The 22,258-nt window shown below is 38.4% G+C and overlaps 1 protein-coding gene across 1 annotated transcript in view; it reads right to left on the minus strand.

The window, feature by feature from the left end:
- Positions 1-22,258, minus strand: part of WDFY3 (WD repeat and FYVE domain containing 3) — a 294,837-nt gene that overhangs the window by 29,215 nt on the left and 243,364 nt on the right. The window contains exons 47-56 of the mRNA XM_037739168.1: positions 19,510-19,673; positions 16,236-16,384; positions 14,984-15,104; positions 14,351-14,436; positions 12,694-12,774; positions 10,182-10,236; positions 9,796-9,915; positions 6,317-6,434; positions 5,257-5,363; positions 3,286-3,439 (exon numbers count right to left, since the gene is read on the minus strand). Of these exons, the coding sequence (XP_037595096.1) occupies positions 3,286-3,439; positions 5,257-5,363; positions 6,317-6,434; positions 9,796-9,915; positions 10,182-10,236; positions 12,694-12,774; positions 14,351-14,436; positions 14,984-15,104; positions 16,236-16,384; positions 19,510-19,673 (1,155 nt within the window). The remainder of the gene's footprint in view (positions 1-3,285; positions 3,440-5,256; positions 5,364-6,316; positions 6,435-9,795; positions 9,916-10,181; positions 10,237-12,693; positions 12,775-14,350; positions 14,437-14,983; positions 15,105-16,235; positions 16,385-19,509; positions 19,674-22,258) is intronic.

The following is a 22,258-nucleotide window of genomic DNA, read 5'->3' on the forward strand; positions in this document are numbered from 1 at the left end:
TATTCTGAATAATGCTACTATGAACATGTTCATACACATACTTGAGTTGCATTTTCAATTCTATATACCAAGGAGTGGAACTGCTGGGTCATATGGTAATTCTGTTTAACTCTTTGAGGAACTGCCAAACTGCTTCCCATAGTGGCTAAACCATTTTATGCTCCCACTAGCAATGCATAAGTGTTATAATTTTTTTTATTTTTTATTTCTTGAGACAGAGTCTTGCTCTGTTGCCCAGGCTGGAGTGCAGTGGTGGGATCTTGGCTCACTGCAACATTCCGCTGCCCAGGTTCAAGCAATTCTCCTGTCTCAGCCTCCTGAGTAGGTGGGACTACAGGCGCACTCTACCACATCCAGCTAATTTTTATATTTTAGTAGGGACAGGGTTTCACCATTTTGGTCAGGCTGGTCTCGAATTCCTGACCTCAGGTGGTCCACCCGCCTCGGCCTCCCAAAGTGCTGAGATTACAGGTGTGAGCCACTGTGCACAGCCTGAAGGTTCTAATTTTTCTACATCTTTGCCAGCCCTTGTTATTTTTCAGTTCACCCCACCTATGGCCATCCTAGTAAATATGAAGTGGTATCTCATTGTGGTTTTGATTTGCATTCCCCCAATAACTAATGACGTTGGGCATCTTTTCATGAGTTTACTGGCTATTTGTATAACTTATTTGGAAAATTGTCTATTCAAGTCCTTTGCCCATTTTCCAACTGGGTTGTTGGTCTTTTTGTTGTTGAAATATAAGGGTTGTTTATATTCTGGATACTAGATCCTTATTAGATACATTATTTGCAAATGTTATCTTCCATTCTATAGGCATTTATCATATTTAAGAATCCATGGCCAAATTCAAGATCATGAAGATTTACCCCTATGTTTTCTTATAAGAGTCTTATGATTTTAGGTTTTATATGCAAACAGTGTTTTGTCTTGTTTTGTTTTTGAGACAGGGTGTCACTTTATCACTCCGGCTGGCGTGTAGTGGCATGAACACGGGTCACTGCAGCCTCAGCCTCCTGGGCTAAAGTGATTCTCCTACCTGAGCCTCCTGAGTAGCTGGGACTACAGGTGCACATCACCATGCCGGCTGAGTTTTGTATTTTTTGTAGAGATGAGGTTTTGTCATATTGCATAGGTTGGTCTTGAACTCCTGAGCTCAAGTGATCCACCCACATTGGCCTCCCAAAGTGCTAGGATCACAGGTATGAGCTACCATGCCCAGCCCAACCACTGTTTTTTAAAGTATGTTATTTCAAAGAGGGAAGATAATTTGTTATGAGGGTGAACATGACAAAGGTACATCCTCCTTTTTTATTTAGTTATTTTAAAAGTAGATTGGTTGGTTGGGTTTGTAAGTGGTCTGTCCGGAACACCTTTGTAACATGGATTATCGTAACTGATAGACATTTCCGGAAGATTATGAGCTATCTCTTTCTTCCTGCACCTCTCCCATATTTGTCTCTTTGACAGTGGTCTGCCTAGGGAAGGCAGCAACATTCTCCAAAGGTGAATTATAATGGACATAAGAAAACACTAATGTGGCCATGCATGGTGGCTCACGCCTGTGAACCCAGCACTTTGGGAAGCCAAGGCAGGTAGATCACTTGAGGTCAGGAGTTTGAAACCAGCCTGGCCAGATGGAGAAACCCTATCTCCACTAAAAATACAAAAAGAATTAGCCAGGCATGGTGGTACATGTAATCCCAACTACTTGGGAGGCTGACGTATGAGAATCGCTTGAACCTGTAAGGTGGGTGTTGCAGTGAGCAGAGATCATACTACTGCATTCCAGCTCGGGCAACAGAGCAAGACTCTGTCTTTAAAAAAAAAAAAAAAAAGAAAATGCTAACATGCATTCATAGTCAAAGGCTATAGCACATATTTGTTGACTGTTCTTGTTGACTATCTACTCTATTCTTTTGGGAAAACCCATCACTTTCTCTAACTCTTAAGTTCTAAAGTTGTGTCTTTAGCTGCTTAAGGGTGAGCTCTAGGCATAATTGGAGGTAATGAAACTCAATTTCAGGAATTTTGCTAGGGCTGTGGAGAGAGTCATGTTATCTCTCCTATTAGATCCAATTTCATAAAGGTGGAGTTGCTGATGGACAATTAAATACATAAAAATCATCTTTAGAAAACTTCAAATAGAAATATCTTTCATATGTATGGGATACAAATAATTCTCTGTATTTTCTGTTCATGAAAAATTAGAGGTAGTACAGTTATAATTTATGTGCTGAGCTCTTATAAGACAGTGGAAAATACAGGAAGCGAAAAAAATACAAAATGACAAATATCTGGCAAGAGTATTCTAACACGGAAACAATGGAATTTTGATATGCTTTAAAAGAAATACTCAGAAGCATAGATCAGCAAGCTGTGTTCCAAGAAACTGTAACCAAAGTCAACTCCACTTCCTCTAACTGCCAGATAATATAAAAACAGCACTGATAAAGTTTTTCTCCTTTTTATAATTGCTGATTTGGTCCTGTTTTTCTAGAAAATAGAGCCCTTACAGGATAAAGAAAAGGGACTTACTTAAAGTTATTCTGAAATTCTAATTTTAAAACACATTAGCATATAAACCGAGAACGTCTTAGGTAATACACAGGATTAAAACAATATGTGAAAAATTTGGGTATACCGCTCTTAGCTATCAATGGGTTTCAATAGTAATACTTTTCAAATAAATTTTCACTTCATCTTTGTTTTCATCAAAACAATAAAATTCTAAATGTTGGAAGTAATCTGTGTCAATATTTATTTATTTAAACATGGAGTCTCACTCTGTTGCCCAGGCTGGAGTGCAGTTCACAATCTCAGCTCACTGCAACCTCCACCACCCAGTTTCAAGCAATTTTCCTGCCTCAGCCTCCCAACTAGCTGGAATTACAGGTGCCCACCACCACGCCCGGCTAATTTTTGTATTTTTAATAGAGATGGGGTTTTGCCATGCTGGCCAGGCTGGTCTAGAACTCCTGAATTCAAGTAATCTGCCTACCTTGGCCTCCCAAAGAGCTGGGATTATAGGTGTGAACCACTGAACCCAGCCTATGTCAATTTTTAAATGTCTTCCAGACTCTACGTTTGAAACAGCGCTTTTGGGACATAAGTATGCTTTTCTTTCACATGTAACTACACCCAATTATAGCAAGTGACTGCAAGAAACTGTAACAAAATTATACTTGTTAATGTGTGTTGCAGACAATCTTCAGAGAAGTGACTTATTTCTGTTGGGCTTTTCCTGGCTAACATTCCTAAGATAGTACCATAGCTATACGTACCTAGATCAAAGTTGTTGGAATTGAACAGGAATTCTGGTAAGTAGAAGAACTCTGGGATAAGTTCTTTTACATCTGCCATGTTGTGTTTTGATGCTGAATACCAGGCCTCACGCACACTGTGAAACATCCGGTCAGCCAGGTCAAAGTGGCCACCCTGTGGACAGAATGAGAAAGCACCTCTCTATTAGAGAACCATTCTCACCTGACAGCTTCTGTCAAGTTCAAGAGCTTGAAAACTCAAACTATATTTGGTGACATTTCAATTTCCCATTATCCTACATTAAATACACAAAATTTTTTTAATAATCATAAAAAATCTAATTCTTTTTGGGGTAATCCTTACAGAGGGTTCTGTATGCATTTGTTTTATAATCAAACTGAAATCCAAATGTAAAGATTATAAAAAGTCATTCAAAGAATAGATTTTTTTTTTTTTTTTTTTTTTTTTTTTTGAGACGGAGTTTCGCTCTTGTTACCCAGGCTGGAGTGCAATGGCGCGATCTCGGCTCACCGCAACCTCCGCCTCCTGGGTTCAGGCAATTCTCCTGCCTCAGCCTCCCGAGTAGCTGGGATTACAGGCATGCGCCACCATGCCTAGCTAATTTTTTGTAGTTTTAGTAGAGACGGGGTTTCACCATGTTGACCAGGATGGTCTCGATCTCTTGACCTCGTGATCCACCTGCCTCGGCCTCCCAAAGTGCTGGGATTACAGGCTTGAGCCACCGCGCCCGGCCCAAAGAATAGATTTTAAAGAGAGGACAAGGCTGTAAGAAATAAGAGTTCTTCCACAGTCTGATGATGCCATCCCAATAAAAGATTCTAATGTAAATCATCCACAGTTGGAAACATTCAAATTATGTTTGGCTAATTTTATAAATTAACATGATATGCAAGTTCTCACACCAATGAGGATTAAATGGGAAATTAGAAAAGGTGATCAGTTACAGACTGATAAAGCAAATTCAAATAGAAAAGGGTATTTTTGACTATGCAGTCTCATAGGTACACTACCCATCTTCTTCAGTGAAACCCCTCATGCTGTGTTTTAAGTGAACATGGTGTACCTGTCTTACGATGCTCACTGTGGAAAATGCCAAAGGCCATCCCATGGCTGCCAAGGCCTGCCATACAAACTGGCCCCCGTTTCCTTTTTGACCTCTTCCCCTACAACTTTCCTTCTTACTTACTCTATTCTGGACACACTGGCCCCAGGCTGCTCCTCAAACACATCAGGTACAGGCCTGCCTTAGAGCCCTTGAAGATCTTCCCTCTGCCTGCAGCACGTATCTCCAGATGTCTGCAGAAGCAATACCCTTACCTCCTTTCCACTTTTGTTTACAAGAGACCTACTCTGACCACTCTCCTTAAAACTGCATCCCACCCTGTCCAACCTCCTGTTCTCTCCACCTTCCATCCCCCTTTCTGGACCTATATTTTTCTGATAGCTTTTATCACATTCTAAAATACTTTACGATTTTCTTATTTGTGATATTTGGCTGTCTCCTTCAACTGAAATACATAAACTGCACAGGTCAGGCTTTTGTCTTTATTAATTGATGTCCTCCCAAGTGCCTGGAACAGTGCCTGGCACACAATAGGTATTTATTAAATATTTGCTGAATAAATGAATGTACGGAAAAGCAATTGTAATAGAGAAAACAGAGAAACAGCTGGAATATATCACGTTTTTGTAAAAAAAAAAATTGTTTAATTCAATCAGTTAGGGCTGCTTGGAAAGTGTATGCTACTTACGTATTTGATTAAAGGAGGCTGGCACTTGTTTGTTCTAAGTGAATTCTAGTTCACCAATCAATTTTGGTCCAACAAAATTCTACTTTAGTTATGTGACTACTTTGTCATTAAAACTTCACAGAGCTCCTTGTAATGCAAGATAATGATATTTCAAAAAGGTGACATTTTACATAGAAGTAAGCTTGTATAAAATAGAAAACCTTAAATTTAAAGTTTTACCTGTAGCCTTAAGAATATCTGTGTGAAAGGCTCCATCCTTACAAGATATGAGGCCACGATCATTGCAGATGAATAGTGGGTCCCATAATGGTATGCAGGAGTTTCTCCTGTTTAGGAAAATTAAAGCATAATTAAAACAAAAAGAAATATGAAAAATAAAATTAGTATTAATTTATATTTGAAAATGCTAGCATATGTGTGGTAACTGTGATACTAAATGCAGTCAGTACTGGCATTTGTAGCAGGAAAGCTTCATGATGATGTCACAATTGCTCTCTTCTATATTTGACAGTAATCCAAATTAAGTATAGCTCAGTGACCTATTCCCACAAATTTAGTATGTCTGCCAATTTCATGTTTTGAGGCTTACTATAATAGTTAATCCTAAATGGTAGACCACCTTCCACTAAAGCAGGAAATTAACTTATAGTTACTTTTTATTAGGTTCTGGCTTTGCATTTATGCATTTCTCTAAATTGTTGTTTATAAATATTAAGCAATTTTATGTATTTTTACTACAGGTTCTCCTTGGCAGAGGGAGGAGAATAAAAGAGTTCACACAGCACTACAAGCCGAGGCTTTCTTTCTCCTTTGTTTTGCCTTTTTGAGGGAGAAACACAATAAACATTAAACATCATAAATAACAAGTAAATAATATAGTTTTAGAATATAGCCATTTTTTTAATGCAAAAAGGTTCCAAAAATTGCCTCAATAAAATTAAAAGAGAGCCAATAAATGAACGTGTGGTTCCTGGACTAAATATGATTAGAGACAGATGCAGATTATGATGGAAAATTTCTGCCCTATGCAAAGCAGGCATACTGAGTTTTCCACTAGTACTCTGATAAGCTATTTAAAATGCCTTCTAAGCATGGCCATAAGTTGGCATCCAAACCTGATTCTTCTACTATAATAACCTGCATATATGTGTGGACATATAATACATATAGATATGATATATAAGCAATTTGAAGGAAAATGTTAAGAATGTCAACTGCTACATAATGGCTTACTTTTGAAACCTGGGTACAAAGTCCAATGACAGAAAAAGTTGCTTACCATTAGGATCCTCCCAGTCTTTATACCGCTTCTTATACTGAGCTAATCGTTCATCTGTTTGTGCTCCCATTGGCTTAGCCAGGTTTCTAAACGTCTTGGGATTAGTAAGATCCACCTCCTAAAATACAAAATGTAACTCAATTCCAAGTCACTATACACTCTCTAGCCTCACTAATGTAGATATAGTGGCTGTAGTGGACAATGATGATTTATAAATGCACTAGTATCTGTGAGGTCAAACTGTCATAACTGGACTCCAAAATAATGCTATGTACTGTACATACCATTTATCCACTCTTTACAGACAGGCTTGTGGCAGTTTGTTAACTGATTCAGTTGGAAGACAACTGCTTTGGAAATTATGTGTTTCACAGAGGAAGCCACTTAGGATCTAGGTTTAGGGGATGAGGAATAAGAGGGAAAATGCCTCCAAGCCTTGGCAAGGAACCCAGCAGGAGACTGTGGACACAATAGCTCCAATTCATCGTTAACCTCATCACTCACATAATTGAAGGATCAGATCTCCCTCCACCCTGACCCTGTCTCCCTCTAACTTTACTTCTGAGCATTTTCTTCTCAGAGGTGATCTGGAAGTGATATAAATTAGAACACTGTAACTCAATCACCTCTAAAATATAACATCACACCAGATCAAGTAACTTCTCAATGAGATGGATTCTTCCGGTTTACCAGAGATTATTTTAAAAGCTGATGAGCTGACCTAATTCATATATTTAAAAGGAAACAAAAATTTACTCCCTGAGGGTTTTAAAAGTAGAAATTTGAAACATGTGCCTGTGGCATGTTTGCGTCCTTTTTACAGGGCATTACGAATAGCCAATTTTGCCAAACTTGTATTTTGAAAAGGATAAACTGATCTACATTTATGAAAGTAAGTCAAGTTAGTACATCTATTCTCTTGAAGTTTATATGCAAAGTACCTCACTTGTATTTGCTGGTTAATTCAACAATGTTAAACTATGTACAAAGTACCAGGCATCGTTCTAAGGGCTGGGAGTTGAGAGAGACATAAAATGGTCCGTGTGCTCAAGGACCTTGACCCTACAATTGAGTAGGGTTAAACAAATAGCAGGACTATGCTGTAAAAAAAAGCTCCATGACTACAATGGTGAAAAAAAAAATAAGTACCATGTTATACAGCTACAGGGTAGTGTGGGAACAGAAGACAGAGAACAGAAAGACAGAAGGCTCCCCATCACAGGGCTGGTACTTGAGGGTTTCCTGAAGGATGAAGTGGAGCTGATCAGTTGAGTTAGTTGATGGAAAGAAGAAATGCATGATGGGCACCGGGCAGGTCAGGCTGTGTGTGAAAAGCCACTAAGTTACAACAGAGGGAACCAGGGTGCCCACGACAGCAGTTCTGGGAATACATGAGGAATATATATGCAGGAGCTACACTGAAAAGGTTGCTACAGTGAGGTTTTTCAACGCTCCCAAATTATGATGATGGTTCACTTAATAATTTTATTATTTATTTATTTTTACTTCATTATTTTATTTTTTTGAGACAGCTTCTTGCTCTGTCGCCCAGGCTGGAGTGCAGTGGCATGCTCTTGGCTCACAGCAACCTCACCTCACTGACTCAAGTGATCCTCCCATTTTCAGCCTCCTGAGTAGTTGGGACTACAGATGCATGCCACCATGCTTGGCTAATTTTTTGTAGAGATGGGATTTCGTCATGTTGCCCAGGCTGGTCTTGAACTCCTGGACTCAAGCAATCAACCCTCATCGATCTCCCAAAGTTCTGGGATTATAGGTGTGAGCCATGTCACCTGGTCACTGAATGATTTTAAACAGGAGGATGACTCAATTAGATATGTGTTCCTGAAACTGGCTGCAGTGTAGAGGGCACAGTGAAGGAAGGAGAGACTAGAGCATTAAGTCCAGTTACGAGGCTGCTGCAATGGTCCAATAAAAGATGTGGAGGGCCAGAAATGAGACACTAGGTACGCTGATGGAGATAAAGGTAGACATGTGTTGGCCACTGAGCAGACATGGACAGTAGGAAAAGTATAATTTCCAGCCTGTAAGACAGCATGGATGATGGTGCCATTTCCTGATATGGGGAATACATAGTGAGGGTCACAATTGCATTGGGAGAAAAACATAGAGAATTGAAGGTTCAGTAATGGGACCTGTCATGTTCCCATGAGATACATATTCAATTATGGGTTGACAAAGTACTCCACTTCATTCTCAGAAAACCGCATTTCTTTTGGACTTCCTGTCTCTTTAAAAATCTACGTTTTCTTTCTAACTTTCCCTAATTAACTGAAATAAAAGATATTTTCATTTCATCAATTTTTACTCCTGATCTCCTCTTTTCCTTCTATTACATTTATTTATTGTGCATTGGTATGCATATTAACCAACAAGCAAATATATAGATTCACACATCAAATACACTAATGTACACCCATGCACATAGGGTGGATTTCCTTTCATTCTTTTGTTAGACCAAAATTTTCTGAGGATATAAGCCATATCCTTCTCCTTAATATGCTGATATATAAAATTTCTGAAAGGATAAGCAGACATGATTCTAGTGAATGAGAAGGTCCAACTAATTTCTAAATTTTAAAAACAATCTTTTTGCTTGTTTACCTAGGGCTAAGTGTCTTTTCTTTTGCCTGTTATGTTCATTTCTGAACTAATCAGACCTATATCAGACAGGAGGCAAAGGAAGAGAGGAATGATAACATTCATATGCATCTATCTGCTCTTAATTTTGAGTCTAAAGTCATTTACCTGTTGACCTGTTGGAAGTCTTCTCCCAAGGCTTCTTGGAATAGTATAACAAATTTCTTTTATGTGGCAGGAATATTTTGTAGAAGAGTTACTTTACGTTTTTCTAACAAACCCTTCAAACTACACAGATGGATTCGGACATCCACCAATAGATGCAAATTAATCAGCACTTAAAGAAACTGAATAGACATGAATTACGTCCAGTACTCAGTAAATGGGTCAATTATCCAAACTTTTCATATGTCTGTGCTAAATGCTTCTCATCTATTTGAATTAAGTGCCTGTGCCTATTCAGAACACTAAACTACAAAGCAAATCAAATATTTAGGCAACTGTAGTTTTTTTTCTTTTCTTTTCGGAGACAGAGTCTTGCTTGGTCACCCAGTCTGGAGTGCAGTGGTGCAATCTTGGCTCACTGGAGCCTCCACCTCCTCGGCTAAAGCAATCTTCTCACCTCAGCCTCCAGAATAGCTGGGACAACAGGGGTCCACCACCACACCTGGCTAATTTCTGTATTTTAAGTGGAGACAGGGTTTTGCCATGCTGCCCTGGCTGGTCTCGAAATCCTGGGATCAAGTGATTTGTGCCTGCCTCGGCCTCCCAAGGTGCTAGGATTATAGGCATGAGCTACTGCACCCCGCTTCAATTGTAGTATTTTAAAATTATTTTTGAAAATGTGTTCTATGTAGGCAAAAAAACTTAAGACATACCTCTGAGTCATAATCTGCAAGGATCCAGGGAAAGACAGGATACTGCATGAGATCATTATATGATCTGCCAGCCAAAGTGTTCAAATGCATCAAATATTGGAAGTTGCTGATTTCACCTCTCTGGGGAAAGATCAATATTCATTTTTGAGCAATCAATTATTTCCACTACTTTCAGCTTTTAAAATTTTATATGCAAAATGATATAAAGGACAGTTTCTTTTTTAACAGATTTCAGAACAATGAAATACTTTTTTTCCCTAAAAAGAATGAAAATAAAACATTTTCTCTATGGTATACATTTTATGGATAATTAAAGTGCTTTTAACTGTATGATTTCTACTCTAACTACAAACTTCTGAGAACGCTTATATATTCGTTAAACTTACCTCCCATCTCTGAGTCACAGACTTCTCTCCAACCAAGGTGCTAAGCAACCCAGATCTAAAAGCAATACATAATACAATAAATTTAGGCAATAAAATTTTAAATCTGAGAGATTATGCACTTGAAAAATTTAAGTCACATGGTCCAGGAATTTTTCAAACTATGAAGGATCTATTAGTGGGTCATAAAATCAGTTTAGTGGGTTGTGATCAGTGCTTTGAAATATGAAGTAACATTGAACTGCACTGAAGAAAACAGAGGAAGGACATCAGAAGGCATCACAAATAATAAGGGAAAGTATTTTTTTTGTGCGTGAATTTTGTTTGTTGAGTGTTTATGATTCCATTTATATGTCCTGGGATGTAATATAATATATATTTTTTACTCTAGGTCATATTCAAAAGAGTTGGAAGAACACTGATCTAGTTAAACTTTTGTTTTCTTTTTGGCTCACTGCAGCCTCCGCCTCCGGGGTTCTAGCGATTCTCCTACTTCAGCCTCCCTAGTAGCTGGGATTATAGGCACTCACCACCATGCTCAGCAAATTTTTCTATTTTTAGTAGAGGCAGGGTTTCACCTTGTTGACCAGGCTGGTCTTGAACTCCTGGCCTCAGGTGATCCGCCTGCCTCAGCCTCCCAAAGTGCTAGGTTTACAGGCGTGAGGCACAGTGCCTGGCCTTCTTTTTCTTTTTAAAAAATATTTTATAATTTATTTTGTTGTAGAGATGGGATATTGCTATGTTGCCCAGGTAGGTCTGAAGATCCCGGCCTCAAGCAATCCTCCTAACTCGGCCTTCCAAAATATTGGGACTACAGGCATGAGCCATACTCTAACCATAGTCTTTTTTATTTTTACTATAATTACTAAGTAAACAAATCCAAGGATACTTAATTGGAATAACTGAAATATTATATAATATTCTGTACATAGCAGGTACATAGAACATTAAATAAGTTAATGAAAATATGATTATTGTGTAACAGGAAAGTCATTGCTGTCCAGGTTATTTAAAACTTATACATTACTTTTTTGGGGATAAAATACTTCCTTAGAATGTTACAAAATCCTATTTAAGGTTTAACAGCTTTATAATACCAATAATTAATAATTGGTCACGGAACCAGGAGAAAGTATTTAACTACATATTTTCTTTTCTGAAAGTAAATTAATACATTTATAAACCTTAGGTCCTAAAAACATTCAGCATGATTATACTATTTTCCACATCTAGATAGTCTTTCCATCAGGTAAACTGAATGTACAAGATATTCTTTGGAAAAATATCCATGATCATTCTTCAACATTGTAAGAAACGGGACACATGAAATGGAAGATTAAAGTTGGAAACAAAGTTCTGTTTCTTGCCTCTGAACTCTTACAAGTTCTTTAAGAATAGCTAACTCAGGCCGGGCTCGGTGGCTCACGCCTGTAATCCCAGCACTTTGGGAGGCCGAGGCGGATGGATCACAAGGTCAAGAGACCAAGCCCATCCTGGTCAACATGGTGAAACCCCGTCTCTACTAAAAGCTACAAAAAATTAGCCGGGCATGGTGGCGCGTGCCTGTAATCCCAGCTACTCAGGAGGCTGAGGCAGGGGAATTGCCTGAACCCAGGAGGCGGAGGTTGCGGTGAGTCGAGATTGCGCCATTGCACTCCAGCCTGGGTAACAAGAGCGAAACTCCGTCTCAAAAAAAAAAAAAGAATAGCTAACTCAGCACAGACAGTAGCAAGAACAAAGAAATAGCAAGTTTAAGATTATCTAGGGAGGTAAAAGTAGTAGCAATTTGCTTACAAGTAGAAAAAAGGCTTATGTTTTTAAGGAAACCTTTCACTTCCTGTATTTATGTTAACAACAACACAATTAGGAGGAGCAGAATATGTTTCTGGGTTTAACAAAAGCATATATTTAGCATTGTATTTGCTAAGGATTGGCATAGAAAAATAAAAACAAAACTTAAAGAGAAATACACAATATATTTAGATGCACACAGACTGGAATCGAATTTTATTTACAAATTATAGAATCTCTAGTACTTTTAAAAGTCATTTTCTTGCATGCTCTAATAATTAATTTACAGCCCCAAAGCACTGCTTCTTTCCAGTGGATTATGAAGGGCTACCAGCTATTGAGTGATATAAATGGAGCTGGGTCAATGGATTCTTGAAATGGCTATGTCATCTAGAAGGCCTTGTTAAGATGAAACACAACTGTAAAGAGCATAAAGGAAGCACTGATAGGTCAGAATACATAAAAACAGAAGTTTAAATGTAAATGTCAAAAAGCAAAATTTAGAGGAAAACTGGGAAATTTGCAACAAATATGACAAGCAAAGGAGTAATGCCTTACGGTAGAAAAATCCTATACAAATTGATAAGATCTCAAAGGAAAATGTACAAAAGATTTTGCAACCACTTGGGGAAAAACACATTAAAAATGTTAAATGATACTGTCCAGATATGAATCATCCCAATTTCACTACTAAAGTATAGTATGCAAGGAACAAACCACCTACCCCTGCTCCACACTCGTGTTTGGTCGTTGCCCAGATACAGATTCTGAACTGTCTGTTAGAGATGGCACTACAGCCAAAAACCTGAAAAATTTAAAATAGCATAAAATTGCAAATGAAGTTTCTGTTGGGATCTAATGGGACACCTAAGAAAGGATGATTTGTTTAGATGTTCATAGTTGCATCTACCCTCCCATAACCCACTAAATGGCAGGCAAAAGGAATATATAATAATTAGAATACCCTTTTGGTTATAAAAAAAAATAAGATGACGCTGTCCAAAGACAAATATAAAGGCCCATAACAAAATCTATTATTTTGGACTTCTCTGAATAGCAAAACACTGTTTTCTTAGCACTGAAAACAACAGCACCTTTAGAAATTAAAAAAATTAGGTAAGTAAAAGTGAACCTCAATCACTTTACTTAGCTCTTCCCATGTGTGAAAGGAGTTTTGGGTTACCAATCAACATCCACAGGCGCATTATTTGAAGAACCACCCTCATTTCCCAGGTAATATTACTGTACTGCAATGAGAAGCAATGTTGCATGGTTTAGTTATTCCTCATGGAAATAATTTGAAATATAAAATTGTCTGTAATAGAGGGATTGCCAGGATATATACCACCCTTCAAAGAAAAACAGAATGCCTCTCATCTCTATGGTTAGTTCAGAATAGCCTTATTATCCACATATTTAAGAGAAATATCTTTAAGTACCAGAGATGAGTGTTTGCCTTTTTAAAAAATTTTGATATTACTTTGGGAAACAGCATCTTGCTCTGTCACCCAGGCTAGAATGCAGTGGTGCAATCATGGCTTACTGTAACCTTGACCTCCTGGGCTTAAGCAATCTTTCCACCTCAACCTCTCATTACAGGCATGCACCACCATGCCTTGCTAATTATTTTATGTTTTATAGAGACAGGGTCTCACTATGTTGCCCAGGCTGGTCTTGAACTTCTACACTCAAGTGATTCTCCCTCTTTGGCCTCCCAAAGTGCTGAGAACATGAGAGTGAACCATTGCATGGCTTGGTCTGTTTTTCACTTAAATGGTAAATTTTAAATATGGTTTATTAAAGATAAAAATAGGCTTAGATTAGATTATCTGATTTGTCTATACTACTTTTTCAAGGATGAAGGTATCCAACATCCCTTCCATAGCCAGAGAAAAGTCCCATGTAAATTACATTTCTAAGGGAACTCAGTCCTTGCATTCAATAGCAAGAAACCGCATTGGCTTCAATTTAGTAAACATAAAGAAAGCCTATTCTGAAAGTAAAGTTTTATTTTTAAAGCTACAGTTTCATTATCCTTTATATTTAGACACAGGACTTAGTGATAAAAGTAGTTTTTGATCATCTCCATTTTAAGTTATGAGGATGAAAAATGGTATGTCACAATAGAATTGCATCATTTTAAAAGTTAGAAGAAGAACTGTTTCAAGAGGTTGGCAAAAATAATACAAATTATTTTCTTCAAAGATGTTGACTTGTTGATCTAAATTCTACATTTTTAAAAACTAGCTAAACTTTACTTGGTATATTCTCAGGCAAGAAAAATTAAAAATTAAAAGAAAAAAAAAACTAGCTAAACAGAAAAGATTTCCCCTTCCATCTCTTCCCATGATAGTATACAAAGTGTTCCTAATAAACAAGACCTTTGATAGACTTTGTTTCTAATTCCTTTCTGGAAGGCAAGGAGGTAATTCCGTCCATCTCCAGAGAAAACTTCCACAGCAATAGGCTGAAATGATCAGAGAGAAAAACATTAAGAAAAAACAGAAGTTCACAAATAAAATCATGTATTAACTTTTCCACTAAAAATTTCTACAATGTTCAAGAAGCTAATTTGCTAACACTTTTAGAGTCATGAATTCCCTGAAGATTAAGTTACACAATAAACAGATATTTCTTACTCTGCTCAATTTATTTCTAAAGTCTTTAATAACAGAATAATAAAAATAATTATTATAAAATTGTAATTTTATAAAATTATAGTAAGGATGTAATTTTTATATTAGAAGAAAACTAAAATGTTGATTTGGATAGCTACAGGGAAAGATGGATAACAAATACAATCACCTAAATTTTAGGCTGTGTTTAAACAAGAGAAATGCTTTATACAAAATTCTGCATCCATATGACCTAAGTCTGTCTATAATCAAATCTAAGGATTACGCTAATGAGTAATGCGAATCCTACAGAGGGGTTTCATGGCACATATCAATTTTCAAATAATACATTTTCAGAATAAAGAAACATGATAAAACAGTACTACTAAAATGACTCGCCTGCAGGAGATATCTCCTTTTATGAACTTCCTTGATATCTTCATATGCAAAAATGCTGCATGTTCTCTTGAGTTGACTAGGGCCTTGTCTGGCTCCTCTAGGGATAATCGGCTCATGCATACTACAGGCAGCCAAGAGAAAAAGCAAGTAAACAAAAACACAGTTTAAGAGATAAATTTACTGTTCCACAAAGGGTGTGCTAATTTTAAACACATGAACAGGATGGAGGAATAATATGTATCAGAATTTTCAGTAAAAAATTACATTTAAAAGAAGAATTGTTAGCTACCTGAGATAAAAGGAACTCCCTTTGATGAACATAATTTTTAAAATCCCTTTATTACTGTCAGGACCAAGTTATCTACAAGACATGGGTGGCATAGTGCTTGAGCTCACGTACTTTGGTACCCAAGAAAATGTCTTAATTTATTTTAAAATCAGCAAAAAAATCAACTTTTAGGCAGAAGAAAATGTTTGAATATATGGTTATATTTATACCATTAGTCACAACACATACTTTAAAATATTTTTGTATGGAAAAAGGACCCATGAAAGTCTTCATGAGACCTGACTGTTGTTGAAAGTATTTATTTGAAATATCTTGTAGGAATAAACTACAGAAACAATGTCTTTATTCAAGGGTGCTAGGAAAATGCTAAAATAAGAGAAGCAGTCTTTATCTTCTAAGCCTTAAGCCTCTTATCTTTCTTCTAGCTTCATCTGTCTACTGAGTTTTCCACTACCACTACCACTTCCATCATAGGACTGGCAGAAGAAAAGGAAGATGCCTACAACTCATCCAGTGAATCTCTGCTGATGCTTTAGTTATGCTGTTTCTAGGGTACTCAGAGTACCTGGTGATGTTCTTTCATTTTTAAGAGTATTGTGCAGTAATCTGCATTTTCTTTATGATTCTCTATCTGCTGATATATTTTTTAAAAGGACAATTTATAAATTCAGAATAAATTTTGTAATACATAGATTATAATATAAATAACTTGGTGTCTGATGCTATTAATGCACAGAAATATATTTTATTTAGCTTTCATCTTGACAAATAAGCCAAACATTTTCATTACTACCTTAAAATAACTGAATACCATCTTTGTGAATATATAATGGTGAATATACACAAACTGAAAGATATTATTGCCTATATCACAATTTTTTGAATAAAAAAGAAAATTATGCAAAGATATTTTCTGTCTTCTAAAGATAGCCATACACTTTGTCTCTTCATTCCTTTACTTACTTTGGAGGTAAGGTTTCAATATCTCTTATTTCCCTGGTTGCTGTCATGGTAAATCCATCAATCACATAAAAATGCTCTTTACCAAAAAGAAGGAGCCCCTCACTGGTATCCAGGCCCTGGACTCGAGCACAACGGTACATGTGTTGGATCTATAAGGAAGCCCATAAACATTCATTAATATAGTTTTTTTGTAATGATCAATATTTGTTACACTATTATGGTATCCCTGGAGCTAAGCATATTAAATCAGAGTTTAATTATGTTGAGAAGAATTAGCTTAGATTACAGTCTGATTTGAAACTGACCTGAGTAAAACTAAACAATTCGCTCATACCCATCCACTCATCCACCGGTTCCATCTCTCTCAACATTCTGGGTGTAATTTATGCAGGCCAGACACATATGTGCTAGCTTCTAAAAGTAAAGAACATTAGATAAGGCTCTGCCCTCATAAAGGGAAACAGACACAGAAAGACTGGCAGGAAAGGGAATTGAGGCATACATGTAAAGAGATTTGAATAGGATTGTGTTTTATGTGAGGCAAGGTGACACAGGGTGAAAACTGCAGGGCCTGCTAATGTAGGGTAAATTTCCAGTTCTGCCAACTTTGAAGACTGGGTTAAGTTTCTTAATTTCTCTGAGCCTCCATGTCTTCTTGTAAATTCTAATTGGCTTGTTAGAATTAAGTGAGATAATGTACATAATCAGGATTTCTCTTCTATACAGTTTATCTTCTTTTTCCATAATACCCCCTGGAAATGGAACTGTAGAATCTGTTACTATTCATTCTCCACCTGGATTCTGCTCCCTGGAGACTACTGTGCTATTGCAAAAAGCCAAGCTTGGCAGAAGTTATATTTTCCTCATGGGGGGAGGGTTGCTAAATATCTCAATGTAAGTATTGTTTTCTCTCCAAAGGGTAGTATCTAATTCTTTGTAAAAACTCTTCCTCACTTAAACATAGTTCAACACGAGTCAAAACAAAAATCAGCTATCAAATCAGAGTCCAACAAATGTCAGTTTGAATACATTATTAAAACTTAAAGCAACTAGAGCAAAAAATGTACTCATGAGATTAAAATTTAAAAAATGAAAGCATTATAATAGGTTCTCTAAAATATCTAAACATAAGTCAATTTTCATTGCTACATTTGATCAATCCTGAAGTACTTTATTTTTTATTTTTTTTGAGATCTCAGAGTCTCGCTCATTGCCTAGGCTGGAGTGCAGTTGTGTGATCTCGGCTCACTGAAATCTCCGACTCCTGGGTTCAAGTGATTTTCCTACCTCAGCCACTTGAGTAGCTGGGATTACAGGTGCACGCCACTATGCTGGGCTAATTTTTGTATTTTTAGTAGAGACGGGGTTTCACCATGTTAGCCAGGCTGGTCTCAAACTCCTGCCCTCAGTTGATCCACATGCCTTGCCTTCCAAAGTGCTGGCCTCCAAGAGCCACTGCACCTGGCCTAATCCTAATGTACTTAATGTACTTTAAAAGTATTTATATTGCAGTATACATATCTATATGCAATACAGGTATACATACATATATATACAAACATATACATATATACACACACAGAAAAAATTTTGTTTCCTAAGTGTACGGCTGGATGAATTTTCAAATGCTAAAAATTTGGTGTGACCAGCATCTACACCAAGAAACAGAATGCTCCTGAGTCCCTAGAAGCCTCTCTTGTGCTCCTTTCATATCTGGTGTACTTTTACAGTTACATGATCTTTTCTTTATGTATTGTCATTCAATGTTAATTAGGGCATACATTTGAACAGAACTGCTTTGATTGATTATACTCCAATTTTTAGTGACTACTTCTTAGTGGGTAAGATCTCAAAGGTTATACCAAGATCTAAAATGATAGGCAAAAGAACATCCTTTAAAAAAAGGTGATATTCATGACACATTCAAATCATTCTTTCCCTTTTTATTCAACCAATCATTACTTCATTCAAAGGCTTACTGGGTGTCTATTATGCAACTGGAACTCTGTAAGACAATGAGATAGGAATAAGACAGTTTTTCTATATGGAGCTCAACATCTAGGACAAGAGAAAGATACTGGAACAAGTAATTATGACATGATAATACAGAGTGATACATATAAGGCATTATGAAAGTACAGAGGAAGGGTATCTAACCAAGCCTGAGCTAGCAAAGTCAAAGAAAGCTTCCTATGTTTGATTATTACAAACATCCAGATAAATGTGATTATCATACACAGGATTTAATAGGATAAAGGTTATGCAAGTAAAAGAAAGAGGAGCATTTTGGCAGGAAAAAAACAATATGAGTGACATGTTTGCATGCGTGTCACCTCCTCATCTTATGTTGAAATGTGATCCCCAATGTGGGAGGTGTGGCTTTATGGGAGGTGTCTGTGTCATGGGGATGGGACCCTCACAAATGGCTTGGTGTTGTCCTGGGGGTAATGAGTGAGTCCTTACTCTATCTGTTCACACAAGAGCTCCCTCTCTCACCATGTGACAAGCCTGCTCCTCCTTCATCTTTTGCCATGAGTTAAAGCTTTCTAAGGCCTCACCAGAAGCTGAGCAGATGCTGGTGCCATGCTTGTACAGCTTGCAGAAGTGTTGAGTCAAATAAATCTGTTTTCTTTATAAATTATCCAGCCATAAGTATTCCTTAATAGCAATGCAACATGGAAAACCAAGTTGAGTAAAGTGCGGAGTGGAAAAAACACAACATGGTGGTGTAATAACTCCAAGGTGTACCAGGCTGCAGGGGCTCAGGCTACATGACAGAGTCAGTGGAATGTGACTGGAGAGGTCGGCAGCTATTGGAGACTTGAGAGAGAAATAGGAAGGTGATATCTTCTGTAAGCGAAGGAGAGCAGGGGCTAAATAATCCAAGGCTGGAGGTGACAGTCCAGATTGGCTGAAGCCACCAGTAGGTGATGCTGGAATTATGGAGATGTAGAAAAATACAAGGCCAGATTACTGAATGGGCTGTCTGCATGGATTTGAAATAGAGAATTATGGCAAAATCTGTGGTATAGAGGAAGACAGAGAATTAGGTGCCAGTTGTTAATACTGTATCTGATGAAACCTTATGCTATTTAAGGTTTCAGAGAAGTGAGAGATGAGAGAAGTAATGTATTGAACCCAAAAGGCAGGCTTAAAGCTGTATTTTATTAAAGAGGCTAAAGCATTTACTTTTCGCAACTACCCTATCAACTCATCTTGTCTTAATAATATGTTCTGAAATATTTACAATCCTTACTTCTCAGAAGCACAATACCTTTTCTCCTTCCTCTAACAGGCGCAGTAAGGTAGCATTATCTGTTTTCTCCTCCTCTTCTATGGAGCTGCCCTCGGCAATCTGGTCTTGTAGTTGTTCCTGGTTCTCCTCATCTCCTCCATCAGGTGCAGATCGGGAGCGTTTTAGAGGAGGCTTGACCAAACCTACAATATAACCAAGAGGGCCATGTGGCATTGTAAGAACCACGTAGGGAAGCAGTTTAGTCTCATGCAGTTCCTTCTATAGATTTCCAATTTGGGACAATTCTGGAAGGTATAGGGAAGTAGCCAGTGGTTAAGAACATTGTCCTCTGGAGTTAACGACCTTAGAAAATTATTCACCTTTCTGAACCTCAGTTTCTTTACAAAACTGGGACAAGAGCCAGGTGTGAGCAACATAGCAAGACTCTGTGTCTTAAACAACAACAACAACAACAACAAACAGAAAAATCTCGTACAAGTACACTTCTTAGATGATTGTTGGAGGACTAAATTAGGTAATTCATGTAAAGTGCTTAGCATTATGCTTAATACATAATACATTTTCAATAAGGGTCAGGTGATGATGATAACAGAAAGCTATAATAGAAAGAACGGTGTAGCTTAGGTAGGTGTCATTAAGGGTACACCATGAATAAATAATCAACTATTGTCACAAATAAAAATAAAAATAGCAAATTATAAACATGATTATGGCTGGGTGCAGTGGTTCATGCCTATAATCCGAGCACTTTGGGAGGCCAAGGCGGGCAGATCACCTGAGGTCAGGAGTTCAAGACCAGCCTAGGCAACATGGCAAAACCCCATTGCTACTAAAAATACAAAAATTAGCCAGGTGTGGTGGTGCACACCTGAAGTCCCAGCTACTCAGGAGGCTGAGGTAGGAGAATCACCTGAATCTGGGAGGTAGAGGTGGCAGTGAGCCAAGATCATGCCACTGCACTCCAGCCTGGCTGACACAGCAGATTCTATCTCAAAAAAAGTAAAAAATAAACATAATTATAAGATATGGCACATACTTAGAGGGCTCTTGAAGACTATTTCACAAGGGGCAGTATGGTTTTTCATACATGAATTAATTTGATCAAAATACAGGTCAGAAAGAAAAGAATTCTTTATAATACAAGGACATAATTTAATTTGCAGATTAAGAAAACATTTTACAGGGGGAAGATCCAAGATGGCCACTTAGGAACAGCTTGGAGTTGCAGCTCCCAGTGAAAGCGCAGAGGGTAAGCGGACTTCGCATTTTTATTGTCCATGGATCAGGAGATTCCCAGGTGGAGGAGCCCTACGAGTCACCAGAGCAGCTGTTAAGGCGCGGTTCTTTAGGTTGGCGCGGCTGCTTTGCCCTCTGTGGCTGCTTTGTCCTGGCCGGCGATTCTCTGCACAAAATACACTGGTCCGGGTGCCCTTTTGGCTGGTGATTGGAGCCCCACGAAGTCACCCATTCATCTGATTAAAGAGGGGTCTGAACAGGGACCCAGGCCAGGAGACTCCTGGGGAAAAAAAAAGCTTCACGAATCTCAGCGCAGCTGTTTACGCTGGCACAGTGAGTTGCCGCACCGGAAATCACACAGATCTGGGCGCTTTTTCAACAGGCGACTGGAACACCTGGGATAGAGTCGACTGTTCAACTAAAAAAGAATAAAAAAGGCTCTGAGGCAGGGAGCCAGGTGATCAGGCTTGGCTGGCCCCACCCCCGCAAAAGAAAGCAATCAGAAACTCTCTGGATTGAGAGTTTCACAGCAAGCGCAGCTGAACCCTGGATAGTCCGGCTCTGTGGGGGAGGGGCATCTGCCATTACCGAGGCACTCCACCGCTATGGAGGTAGTCCGTCATTGCTGAGGCTGCCTGCCATTGCCAAGGCAACCGCTGTTGCCAAGGCAACCTGCCATTACAGAGAGAGTCCACCAATACACAGGCAGGCCACCATTGCTGAGGCAGTTCTAACCACACCCATATAAACAGGACTGCAAGGAAGTTCACACAGCAGCTGGGCGGAGCCCACAGCAGCTCAGCAAAGCCTCTGCAGGCAGACAGTGACTAGGCTGCCACCTTGCTGGGCAGGGTAGTCCTGAAAAAATGAAAAAAGGCAGCAGCACAATGGAAGCTCATGAATAAAGCCCTAACTCCCTGGGACAGAGCACCTGGGAACAAAAAGTGGTTTATGAGTTCTGCTGCAGCAGACCTAAACGTACCTGCCCAGCAGCGCTGAATGAAAAATGGAGCTCACAACTCAGCACTTGAGCTCCTATAAAGGACAGACTGTCTCCTCAAGCAGCTCCCTGACCCCTGTATATCTAAACAGTCACCTCATAAAGGAGAGATCAGACTGACATTTGGAGGGTTTCCTTCTGGGACAAAGATAGCAGAAGAAGAAACTGATAGAAACCCTTACTGTTCTGCAGCTGCTGCAGGTGATCCCCAGGCAAGCAGGGCTTGGAGTGGACCTCAGCAGTCCTACAGCAGAGGGGCCAGACTGTTAGAAGGAAAACTAAACAGAAATAACTTCATCATCAACAAACAGAACATCCACTCAGAGACCCAATCTGAAAGTCACCAACTAGAATGACGACAGGTAGATAAATCCATAAAGATGGGACGAAACCAGCGCAAAAGGATGAAAACACCCGAAACCAGAACACATCTCCCCCTACAAGGGATCAAACTCCTCACCAGCAAGGGAACAAGGTTGGATGGAGAATGAGTGTGATGAAATGACTGAATCAGGCTTCAGAAGGTGGGTA

Source organism: Cebus imitator, unplaced genomic scaffold (assembly GCF_001604975.1).
Source record: "Cebus imitator isolate Cc_AM_T3 unplaced genomic scaffold, Cebus_imitator-1.0 Scaffold64, whole genome shotgun sequence".
Taxonomy (NCBI): domain Eukaryota; kingdom Metazoa; phylum Chordata; class Mammalia; order Primates; family Cebidae; genus Cebus; species Cebus imitator.